Raw genomic sequence first — 12928 nt, 5'->3', positions numbered from 1 at the left:
TGTTGAACCCGTGTAGTTTTTGTGTTGCTCTCCACTGTTCCAGCCGATTGGGAGTGTATCTCGGCCTGTTGATTATTTGTGTTCCTGTTTAGTGTTGTTTCTCCTTTGTTTTAGCCGTGTACTGAATCTGATCGGAGTGCCCTCTGTGTTGTGGATTTTGGCCGGATGATCTTGTATTGATTAATGTTATGCGCATGGGTGTATGGCTGTCGGAAGGGAGTGTGTGAAGTATGCCTTGTCTGAAGAGGAAGTTTCGTGAAGGTGAACGTGTGAAGTAAGTGGGTGCAGAAGTGATAAAGAGGGGGTAGTTTGGAGTCAGCCACGTGTCCCACTTATTGAGTGGGGGTGTGTGTGTATCTCAGCCTTAGATAATGTAGTAGTGGTCAGTGGGCTGTTGTTAAGGAGTTATGGGCAGTTATTATGTATGGGTCAGTTATCTTTGTAGTGGGTTAGTGGAGTCCAGTAATTATCTTAGTGGGTCAACAGTTATTGTATTTAATTCAGCATTTCCAGATTCATGAGCATCAGAAAGTTTATCTGAATTTGTATCTCCTAGCCATGAGTTAGAGAGAGTGGAGGGATTGACCCCTTGAAGTGTCAAACCAGTTTCATTTCCAGCACTATTACCTCAATCAACAATTAGGCCCATAACAAGTGGTATCAGAGCACCGTTCTTGCGACCATGGCGGAAGGTACAAGAGTATCCCAGTTAACTGAATCTCTTGCTAAATTTCGAGAAGAGTACCAGGAATTTCGAGAAGAGTACAAAGAATTCAAGGCCAGCACTACTGTGTCCCAAACAAGTACTGCAGCGTTCTAGACCAGCACCCAAACCACCCTTGAGGAGATCCTCAAACGATTACCAGCACTGGACTCATCACCGATGCAGCCCAACAAAAACAAAGATCATGTTCAGCCCAACAAAGACAATGAACTTGTCTTAGGAGAGACTAGTGGCAGCAAAAACACCATGGACGTGGAGTCTACAGCAGTTCCGGAGGGAGGAGGAATTCAGGCCAAGGCAGTTCAGTTGGAGTTCCCAAAATTCGATGGGGCTGATCCAATCGATTGGGTTCTCAAGGCTCAACAATTCTTTTCCTATGGTCAAATTCCAGACAATCAAAAGGTACCAATTTTAGCATTTCACATGGAGGGACAAGCACTACAGTGGTACAATTGGTTAATGGAATCCGCACCAGTGACTAAGTGGGATGAATTTGTAGTAGCACTCAAAACAAGATTCGCACCATCAGCATATGATGATCCTGTTGGAGCTTTCACTAAGCTCTTCCAAACAACAACAGTGGAAGACTATCAATACCAATTTGAAGTCTTGTCAAACAGAATTTCAGGGATAACGAAGGAGTTCAAAGTGAGCTCATTCATCAGTGGGTTGAAGGAAAAGGTGAGGTTCATGGTAACCATGCTAAAGCCACCAAACCTACCAGCAGCGTTTGGACTCACTAGGCTGCAAGAAGAAGAAGTTTGGAGGAGAAATAGAAGTGCTAGAGCTCCCCCTTGGAACCCTACAAATCAGTCAAACAGTAAGCCATCTTTCCCTAAACTTAATGTTCCCCTTACCCTTTCCAACCCCTCAAACCCCATTTTCCCCACAGCCACCAGAAATGTAGGCTTCAACCTCCTTTACCCCGACCGCAATATGCCTTTCCAAAATAATGTGGTAAAACGCCCCAATTTGCCCATCAAAAGGATTTCCTCTAATCAGATGCAAGAGCGCAGGGAAAAAGGGCTTTGTTACTACTGTGATGACAAATATCACATAGGCCATAAGTGTAGCAGGCCCAAAGTTTATTTGCTGGAAGGACTGGAGGTCGAAGAGGTTGCTGCCCCAGCAGAGCAGGATGGGCAAATTCAAACAGGGGAGGCGTGGGAGGAGCAAGAGGAAGAAGAGGAGCTGTTGGAAATTTCTCTTCATGCCATTGTGGGAGCCCCAGCACCTAAAACTATGAACCATCTAGAAGTCGTGATCCTCATTGACACGGGAAGTACTCATAGCTTCCTAGATCCAAATGTGGCAAAGAAGGCCAAACTACCAGTCCATGAGACAAACGTTGTCAGTTAAAGTAGCCAATGGAGATTCAGTCCCTTGCCAAGGTTACTGTGCGGCAGTCCAGGTATTCATGCAAGGTTATTCCTTTAATCCTAAACTCTACTTGCTTACCTTAGGGGGATGTGACCTAGTCTTAGGAGTTGATTGGTTAAGACTCCTAGGTCCTATCCTATGGGACTTTGTTGAGCTTACCATGAAATTCCAGCTAGGAGAAAAAGAATTGCAGCTGCAGGGGATGAGACCAAACAGAATCCACCATAGAGGAGGCCAAATCTATTTGCAAAAATCGTGGTAGCACGTGTAAAGAAGTGTGGGTACAAATAGTGATTGCAGGGAATCCCAAGAAACCAACCAATGCACATCCTGCCATTTATCAACTCCTACAAGAATTCAAAGGGGTCTTTGAAGAATCAACCGAGCTGCCCCCTACTAGGAGTCATGATCACAAGATCAACCTCCTAGAAGGAGTTCAGCCGACAAGTGCAAGACCTTACCGGTACCCTTACTACCAAAAAGAGGAAATAGAAAAGCAAGTGCGAGACATGCTGAAATCAGGGGTTGTGCGGCCCAGCCAAAGTCCCTATTCATCACCAGTCCTATTGGTTAGAAAGGCGAATGGCAGCTGGCGAATGTGTGTAGATTATCGGGCCCTCAACAAGGGGACAATGAAAGATAAGTATCACATTCCTAATATTGATGAATTGTTAGATGAATTGCATGGAGCTGTGTTATTTTCTAAGCTAGATCTAAGGTCGGGATACCATCAAATCAGAATGGATCCCCATGACATACCTAAGACTGCTTTTAGAATACACGAAGGTCACTACAAATTCCTAGTGATGCCTTTTGGCCTCACTAATGCCTCTTCTACCTTCCAAAGCCTTATGAATAACCTGTTTAAATCTTATTTGAAGAAATTTGTGTTAGTTTTTTTTGACGATATCCTTATCTACATCAAAAACTTCACAAACCACCTTAAACACCTAAAGTTGGTTATGGAGATCCTAAAAAACCCACTAGTTATATGTTAAGCTATCCAAATGTGCCTTTGGTAAACAAGAGGTGGAGTACTTAGGACATCTAATTTTAGAAGAAGGGGTGAAGGCAGATCTGGAAAAAATCACAACCGTGACCAACTGGCCCATTCCTAAAACTCCTAAAGCCTTGAGGGGATTCCTTGGCTTAACAGGGTACTACAGAAAATTTGTTCAAGGATATGGGGGGATTGCAGCTCCACTAACTTCCCTGCTGAAAAAGGAGTCTTTCCAGTGGAATGAAGGGGCCAACATTGCCTTTAATAGGCTTAAAGAGGTTATGACAACTCCTCCGGTATTAGGCTTACCTGATTTCTCTAAACCTTTCCTAATAGAATGTGATGCATCAGGGGAGGGATTAGGGGCTGTTTTAATGCAAGAAGGCAAGCCTATAGCCTATTACAGTCACAGACTCAAGGGAAGGAATTTGCTCTTATCCACCTATGAGAAGGAGCTGTTAGCTTTGGTGTCAGCAGTACAGAAGTGGAGGCATTACCTCCTAGGGCACAAGTTCAAAGTCAAAACAGATTAGCAAGCATTAAAGCATCTGCTACAACAAAGAATTGGTACCCCGACTCAGCAGAGGTGGGTTTCTAAGTTACTAGGTTTTGACTTTGAGGTGGAGTATAAACAAGGAAAAAAGAACAAGGCAGCGGATGCACTATCCAGAATTCATACATCAGATCCATCAGAATTCCCAACTCAGCAGGCAATCATGCAAACAGAAGATGCAGACAGTAACACAGCACAAAATTAGGCCATCAGTATAAGTAATCCAACATGGATAGAAGAGTTAAAGGTAGCTTATCCGGAGGATCCATTGATCCAGGAACTGCTACAACAATATCATCATGGGGAGCTCGACATTGAGAAGTATAACTTCCAACATGGGCTTCTTTTCTACAAGGGAAGGATCCACCTGGGTTCCATGGGTCCAATCCAGCAACAAATCCTGCACCAATTCCACAACACTCCATTAGCAGGGCACATGGGAACACATAAGAATTTCTCAAGAATAAAAAAAGAATTCTACTGGCCTGGATTGAGAGAGGCTGTCCGGGCTTTCATTCGGGAATGTGATATCTGCCAAAGGAATAAATCAGAAACCCTGCATCCAGCGGGTCTTCTACAACCCTTACCAATACCAGACCGCATCTGGATTGAGATTAGTATGGATTTTGTAGAAGGGTTGCCTAGCTCTATGGGGAGAGATGTGATCATGGTCGTGGTGGATCGTTTAAGCAAATATGCCTATTTTGTTGCTCTCGCACATCCCTATACAGCAGGCACAGTGGCGAGGCTATTCATGGACAACATTTTCAAGCTGCATGGACTATCAAAAACAATTGTAAGTGATCGTGACCCAGTATTCACTAGCAATTTTTGGCAGGAAATATTCAGGCTGAGTGGCACCGAGCTCCTAATGAGCTCCGCTTATCCCCAAATCGATGGGCAGACAGAGATTATGAACAAGGGGTTAGAAGGTTACCTTCGCAGCTTCTCGGGGGACAGACCACGAGATTGGGCAAAATGGCTGTCACTGGCAGAATGGGCATACAACACTTCTACCCACACCTCCACCAAACTGAGCCCCTTTGAAGCTGTGTACGGACAACCGCCTCCCCGACTTATGCCACACGAACCAGGGTCCACTCGGGTCCACGCCGTTGATGAAGAATTGAAAAGCCGTGACTACCTCTTGGCTCTCATCAAGGAAAACCTACAAGAAGCCCAATCAAAAATGAAATTTTTTGCAGATCAAAAGCGTACAGAACGAGCATTTGAGATTGGGAACTGGGAATACCTTCGACTCATATCGTACCGCCAAATGTCAGTGTCAACTCGCAAAAACCTCAAGCTTTCTCCTCGATACTATAGGCCGTTCCAGGTGGTCCACAAGATCGGGAAGGTGGCGTACAAGCTGGATCTACCACCGGCGTCCAGAATCTTCCCAATCTTCCATGTCTCCAGCTTGAAGAAAACTCTGGGTAATCAGATCCGACCAAATCCCCAACTCCCTGAAGTCACCATCGAAGGGACACTAGCTCTAGCACCGGATCGGGTTCTCCAGTGGCGCTTAAAGAAGAAGAAGAATCGAGCTGCGGTGGAGGTTCTGATCAAATGGCAAGGGGCAACCAAAGAGGAAGATGTGGAAGACTAGCATAGACGATTCCCGGACCTTGCGGGCAAGGTCTTCTGAGAAGGTGGCCGTGTTATGCGCAAGGGTGTATGGCTGTCAGAAGGGAGTGTGTGAAGTATGCCTTGTCTGAAGAGGAAGTTTTGTGAAGGTGAACGTGTGAAGTAAGTGGGTGCAGAAGTGATAAGGAGGGGGTAGTTTGGAGTCAGCCACGTGTCCCACTTATTGAGTGGGGGTGTGCGTGTATCTCAGCCTTAGATAATGTAGTAGTGGTCAGTGGGCTGTTGTTAAGGAGTTATGGGCAGTTATTATGTATGGGTCAGTTATCTTAGTAGTGGGTTAGTGGAGTCCAGTAATTATCTTAGTGGGTCAACAGTTATTGTATTTAATTCAGCATTTCCAGATTAATGAGCATCAGAAAGTTTATCTGAATTTGTATCTCCTAGCTGTGAGTTAGAGAGAGTGAAGGGATTGACCCCTTGAAGTGTCAAACCAGTTTCATTTCCAGCACTATTACCTCAATCAACAATTAGGCCCATAACAATTAATGATTGGGTATTTTTTATGTTGTTTATGTCCCATGTTCTTGATCGGCAGTGAGTGTGTGTTTGTGGGTGATTTTGAAATGGTTTTTCGGTTAGATTTCTTGGGGTTTTTGTAGGTTGGCCGGTTGGTGTTATGGGTATTTTGAGTATGTTTTGGTTGAGATTTTTGAGTGTGGGTATTTTGCTGGAGTGGTTTTGAGGGTTGTAACGTCTACCCGATTGAGTGTTGTGATTTCAGGGTTTGATTAGTTATGTGTATTTTAGGGATTTTGATGGAATAACTGAATGGTTAATTGAGGATTTTAAAATATAAAAGCATGACAATCATGCTGAGTTTCTCAAACTCATAAATGATAGATATGAATAATTTTCTAGATAAAGTGATAATTAGATCTATGCGAATATAATTAAGATTTATGAATACTGATATTAATAGCCTATACACGTATATGTATTTATTGCAGATAACGAGTTAAGAGACTACGGGGATAACTGTGAGTATTCCACTCACTGAATGAAGTCTTTTAATATGATGATATATGGGTTTGTTTGATAGTATGCAATTGTTTAAGCATGTGTGTAGGTAAGTATTTTCTAGAATACTTACTAAGAATGTGGTTTGTTTGACTATGTGATTGGTTTGTTTGTTTGATTATGTGATTGGTTTGTTTGATTATGCAGTGATGTTGATTATATTGTGATTGGTATGTGATATAAATGACATTGCATATTATACTATCATGAGATATGAATCTGTTAATAATAAGAATTAAAGGTTTGAGTCCTAAAGGATGAATGAATGAATGAAAGAATCAAAAGGAAGGTTAAAGTCCCCGGTGTTCAATAAAGGAAAGGAGATGATTATAGTCCACAATATGAAAATAGAAGTGATAAAAAGACTATTCATATAAATCCATCATACATCATGCTATAGTATTGTGTATTGTTAAATGTATCAATATGTCGTCGTATTATGGGATGCAATTGACTCATTGTTTCGATAGTATGTGATTGTGGCTAACACCACAATCACATGCAAGTTTATGCAGGTCAGGATGAAGGACGAAGTCATTAGGATTGTTAGGTTTAAGAATGAGACCTCTTATTATTACTATTAAGTGTCGCATGTGGCACATATGATATTTCTGATTGTATTTATTATATTAGAACTAATGGTTTGTATTTTAATATAATAATTCAATCAGCTCTAACGAGTTATGTTTCCTAAGTTTTTAAAGAAAAAATATATTCTGCTGCCAATTATTTAACTCTGATTACGTCGTAATGACACATGGAAATCGAAATTTTCACTTACTTCTTTTTGTAAAAAGCGGGTCGTTACATCGGCCTCCTCCGAGTCCATGGTCATTTTGGAAACATCTCGGTCGCTATAGTCACGGCGAATCCTCTCGTTTAGCTCCGAAATGGGATCTGGGTAGGGCAGCGTCTTTTCTCTTGGTTTTGCGAATTTGGAGGCCAGGTCCGGAGACTATCTAAGAGGCCGTGGGTATAGACAGCCTTGGTGAGTGGAAGTGAAAGTGAAGGTTTGGTTTTGCAAGGGCAAGGGGGGTATTGGACCCCAAATAGTGTCCAACTCCTCGGAGACAAGCTGAGCTTCAAGACAAGAGGTTCGGAAATGTGAAAAAGAAAAGGCTGGAAAGTAAAGAAAAATGATAAAATATTGAATAGTTCATGAAATTTGTGAGCCAAATTTGGGGCGAAATTCTGATAAGAACCAAAATAGAGAAATTATAGAGAGTTTGTTAGAATGCGTTTTTTTTTTTAATTTAATTTAATTTATTTTTATTTTTATTGAGTTTTTAACTAAATTTTGGTGAAAATTTTGAAATGAAAAGTTCATTAGGATGCTCTCAAAAGCCATTAGCACAGGCAATTATCATGTTGGTGTGCGTGGCATCAACAGGGTCAGGTTTGTCTCGGTCCAACCAAAATTTTTCCCACTTAGAGCATCCCTAGTGAGCTCTCTAAATTTTAGCTAAAAAATCTACTTTTGCTATTTTGAACTACTATTTTTAACAAATTTTTTACATCAAACTCTCCAAATATTTCTTTATTTCAATTAGAAATTAATTTTTTATTGGCTTTAAGCAACGACTCCTAACAAATGGAGAGAGAGGAAAAGTGAAAAGTAAAGTTAAATGAGAAAGAAATTATAAAATATTTAATAACTCATGAAATTTGTGAGCCAAATTTGAAGTTTGTCGAAGTGAACTTTTTTGAATTTTTTTACCAAATTTTAGTAAAAAATTGAAATGGAAAACTCACTACAAATACTCGATCTTATAGATCAAACGCTTCGCTAAAGAGGTCATCCAAACTCTAAAGTTATCCGAGAATATAACTGAAGTTTACTATAAATTTGATAAAAATAATAATGCAAATTCAGAAACAAAATATTAAAAAAAGCAAATTATTGACACACCACGTTTGACTAACATGGAATATTACAAGTCGGTCATGATTGAATGTAGAAATTAATATAGAGCACACATTTCAAGATTATCTGAAGCTTTCGTCCCAGCTCTTGTAGCCGATTGACCATCTCATCTTTCAGCTCTTGGTCTTTTTCTCAGATACCTGCAATTTACCGAACTCTTCATAAGGCAGAGCATTCGCAATTTTTTATATAAATTTTTATGTAAAATGACTAATTAAAATCTATTTTTGTTAACTTAATTAACTACTTTTTAAGACTTTACTCTTAACAGATTATCTACACTTCTCTATTTTATTAAAATAATAAATTTTAGAATGTTTTATTCATTTTAATTAAAAGCTCATCTCTATAAAAAACACAAAATAAAACTCTCATCTCTAAAAGCATAATCATCGCTCTATTCTCCATCATTGCCAATACAGTATCACCAAAAAATCATCACAATAAACCAAATAATGATCATGAATCACAGGATTTAAGAAGCATGGGTCATTTTTTAGGATTGAAGAAATTATGAGCTAAATATCACTCCAAACTGAAAAACTCTACCAAAAAAAAAAAAAAAAGTTGTATTTTGCAAGATGAAATAAATAAGCAGTTAAAACTAATATCATCAATGAAATTGGAAAAAACTGTATATGCCAATAATAATTTTTTTTTTTTTTTTTTTTTTTTTTTTGTAAAGAAGTAAAAGATAACTACTAATTAATTATAATCACAAGGGTGACAAAAGAAGGAAAAGATTGAAGGAAAGGAAAGGAAGAGAAAAGAAGAAAAAAAAAAAGCATTTGTGAATAGGGCACAAATCAAAGATAAATCTATTTTGCATTTTTAGTATATAAGGGAATGAAAGGCTTTTTATTTATTTATTTTATGATTTTGCTTAGTTATTCTAGCTAAAAGTGAGAGATAGATAATCTATTGCTTAGCTATTATACCCCCTCAATCCCTCATCTTCAATTGACTCATCGCTTCCAATGGGCTCCGCCAGAAGGAAGACATTAGTAAGAACAGTCTTTGATCGGAGAGAAGCCTTGAGCAATTGCACACCCTAGCAACAAATTGAACCAGTCAAAGCAGCAAGATAGTTATTCTATTAAAGGAAAAGAAAATAATAATGTAAAATTAGTCTTTTTAATTGCACTTATTTGCAATAAGCTATCTAGGATTTAGAAAGTGATTTAAACTCCATATGGTAATTAAGCATAAATAACAAAGAACTTCATATGTTAACTTGCTATGTAAAATCCTAACGAAGATCGTCAATATGCTACATCATCCCCAATTAAAATTTGACACGTGTCTTCTCTAATAAAAAATAATATATATATAAAGGAAAAAATAACACTAAATATAAAAAAACAAAAAATGAATAAAACAAGAGATGTCGACCACCCCAAGCCAACAAAAATAGGTAATCAAACCACCCCATTAATTGCTAATGGGGTAGTTGGGCGAATCGGGAGGGTGGTCAAACCACCTCTGATCCTATGCCTGAAAATAGAGGTGGCTGCACTATCTCCAATGCTAATTCACTCAGTTGCCCAATTCACCCAATAAAATGGCCAAACTACCCCAAGGCCTTGAGGTGGTTCCGCCATCTCATATTCCTAGACCAAGTAGAAAAACTAAAAGAATATAAGTCACAAGTAACTAAAATTTCGACTATATATGATTTCAGTGAGCGATTTACAAATTAAGCTAACCACAGAGATCTCTGAATTAATTAATTTTGATACTAGATAAAATAATTTGTAATTTAGGCTAACCATAGAGACCAATAGTGCAATTTTCCCCTTAAAAACTCCATGTTCTATCATAATGATCAGAAATTTGACTTGTTTCTTACGCATGAAAATTATTTCTGGAACCTTAAGGTGGTCTCTCACTAGCTTTAGGCTTCGTTTGGTTTGTGGAATGACTATTCCATTAGGAAAAGAAATAACTATTTATAGGAATAGAAAGTGGTGGAATGAAATGATTATTCTTAATCTTTAGTTTGGTAACAACTCATATACATTAATTGGAATACAATCAAAATTACTAAAAAAACCCCACATTATATATATATATATTAAAAAAAACTTAAATTATAAAATAAAAAAAAAATAAAAACTATAGGGTGGCCGACCACCACAATGGGTGGTTGGCCACCCACGAAATAGCTAAGGGCACCCCCAGAGACCACTTCGGGGGTGATCTGTGCCACCCCCAAATCGCCTTGGGGGTGGTGCGACCACCCCTAATGGGTGGTCGGCCCGCCACTGTTAAGGGGGGGTGGGATTTCCTTTTTTTTCCCTTTATTTATTTTTTTTTCTTTTTTCTTTTTTCTTTTTTGAAAAAAAATTGAAAGAAAATAAAAAATAATAGTAGTTTTTTTCTGGAAAATCTAGTCTTTTCCCATTGGAATAGCTATTCCTCTCATTTTTTAGAGGAATAGGTATTCCTCTTCATAAGAGAATTAGTATTCCAATGGGAATAACTATTCCAAAGAATAGATCCCTATCAAACATAAGAATGACTATTCCTATGGAATATTCATTCCATTCCGGGAGTCTATTCCGCAAATCAAATGAGGCCTTAGAGTTTTTTTGTTTTTAAAAAATAAATAAAGTGGGAGGGACCACCTTGCCACATAGACAAGATGGTGAAAAATTGTATATTTAGGTGGTAGAGAATCATATCTCATTCCACAATGGCTTCACTTACAGCCTGAGCGTCCAAGACTCTCAAAGTGACTGCTAAAGTTTAGGAAGATCATGGGCTAGTTTGGCAAGTCATTTTCATTCTCCCTCAATTTCTTTTCACTTCTTCTAAAAATATGAAATCAAAAACATTCTACCTTTTTTACACTTTTTATATCACATAAATAATTTTTTATTACTATTTAAATAAAAAAATCCACTACAAAACAAAACTTTTTCACTTTTCTATTAAACATTTTTAAATTTTATATCACATCAATAATTTTTTATTACTATTCAAACAAATATTCCACAGGACAATTACTTACCAAACAAACTCCATAATTGGCCGTGTTGCCTTAAATTTATGGAAAAAGATATTAAAAAAAATCTCCTCAACTAACATCTAATTTTAAAATAGACCATAAATTTTCAAGTGTGTGAAAGTAATCCATCAGATTACCAAGGTGTTCCAAAAATGTTACATTTTCTGATAATACTCTTATTTTCCAAAAAAACTAAAATAAAAAAAATCTGATAATACCTTTGGGGGAGGCCGCGCGCCAACCCCAGCATTATCGAAAAAGTTGCATTTTTGGCACACCTTGGTAATTTGATGGGTCACAATAACACACTTGAAAATTCAGGAGAAGACTATTTTAAAACCAGCTGTTAGTTCATGAGAATTTTTTATATTTTTCCCACAATTTATCTATTCCTATTCCCTTAAGTTTACGGAAAATCAGCCCTCATGAAATTAAATTTCTAATTCCATCCTGCTTGAGAGGTCATCCATACTACGAATTATCTTAAGCAATATTTGTTTCTAATTAGCGGAAGTTTGCTTAGTAATTTGATAAAGAATAATGCTGCTTCATAAACAAAATAAAAGGCATATTATTGCCACATATATACCAGGGTTGACTAACCTGGAACAGAAAATGAGAAATAATACCCCTTATTTAACGACTTTGTTGCTCAATGTTTACCAAAAATAATGAACAAACTAAAAGCAGGGGATGAGTGATGAGTGGCATACCTCATCCATGCCCACATCGACAACTTTCTCCTCAATATCCCCTATATCCTTCACATTAAACTTGCTAAGAAGAGTGGCAAGAATGCTGAAGGAAGAGGGCTTCACCTCCATATCATCCATCACCAGGTATGTAACCAACGGTTTCACGTAACCTTCCTCACTATTGAGGGATGCCCTGATTGCGCTTGGTGGGTCTACGAATATTACTTTCCCGTCAATCTTACGGTCGCACGTAGGACAGATTGTGGTATCGTCATCAGCCACGTAATTGGTACAGCTGCTGTTATGGTATCCATTCGGACACCTATACAATTGACGGAATGTTGAGCGAACGTTTGGCAATAGGAGAGGGAGTTTAGCACCAGGCATGACGACGTGGGGTTGTAGCAGAAATTTGTCTTTGTCTGGTTGGATGTAAGCAACACCCATATTTTCAATGCTCCGGTAGAGGCTTGGCAAGCAGCCTACCATGCCGCCTCCCTCTTTCAGAAGACTCGTAACAGCTCCGACCGACAGAGTGAAAATGCTAAAGAGAAAATCAACAAATTTTTTGTCTGCTTCAGCAAAGAGCACCCGTCGGCCCTTCTTGTCCACGAAAAGCTTCAGGCTTACTTTGGTCGTTGCCATGTTAGCTAGGTATGTGGATGATGATCAATCTTCGAATGGGTTCAGTATGGCAAGAACCCTCAATAGGCTTGGCTTTAAAGTCTTTTGTCCCACACAAAATTCGCTCTGGCATGTGCCTTCTTTATATGCTTTCCATTGGCAGCCCCAAATAGTACAAAGTACCCATTACAAAATTAAGCTCTTAGTTTAAAAGAAAACAAAAATAAAAAAAAATAAAAAAGGATTCCTATAATTTGTGTGGGTCCAATGATGTGATTGACATTAATTTGTAGGATTACGAAAGTCTCAATAGCGTACACCTAAATTCGTAAGGGGTTGATTGTTGCACTACAT

The 12928-nt window shown here is 38.6% G+C and overlaps 1 protein-coding gene and 1 long non-coding RNA gene across 2 annotated transcripts in view; one reads left to right on the top strand and one right to left on the bottom strand.

Annotated features, from left to right (window-relative positions):
- LOC133862263 (uncharacterized) overlaps nucleotides 1-12928 on the top strand; it is a 76065-nt gene that overhangs the window by 384 nt on the left and 62753 nt on the right. The gene's annotated exons all lie outside the window — the stretch shown is intronic.
- LOC133864574 (uncharacterized) lies at nucleotides 8147-12790 on the bottom strand. The gene is made up of 3 exons (XM_062300955.1): nucleotides 11969-12790; nucleotides 9184-9296; nucleotides 8147-8385 (listed from the first exon to the last, which is right to left on the bottom strand). The coding sequence occupies exons 1-3, from the start codon at nucleotides 12593-12595 to the stop codon at nucleotides 8352-8354; spliced, it is 774 nt and encodes a 257-aa protein (XP_062156939.1). The 5' UTR covers nucleotides 12596-12790; the 3' UTR covers nucleotides 8147-8351.

The sequence above is a fragment of the Alnus glutinosa genome, chromosome 3, assembly GCF_958979055.1.
Source record: "Alnus glutinosa chromosome 3, dhAlnGlut1.1, whole genome shotgun sequence".
In the NCBI taxonomy this organism is placed as follows: domain Eukaryota; kingdom Viridiplantae; phylum Streptophyta; class Magnoliopsida; order Fagales; family Betulaceae; genus Alnus; species Alnus glutinosa.
Note: the sequence above shows the minus strand (reverse complement) of the source record. Positions and strands in the feature narration are given on the sequence as shown.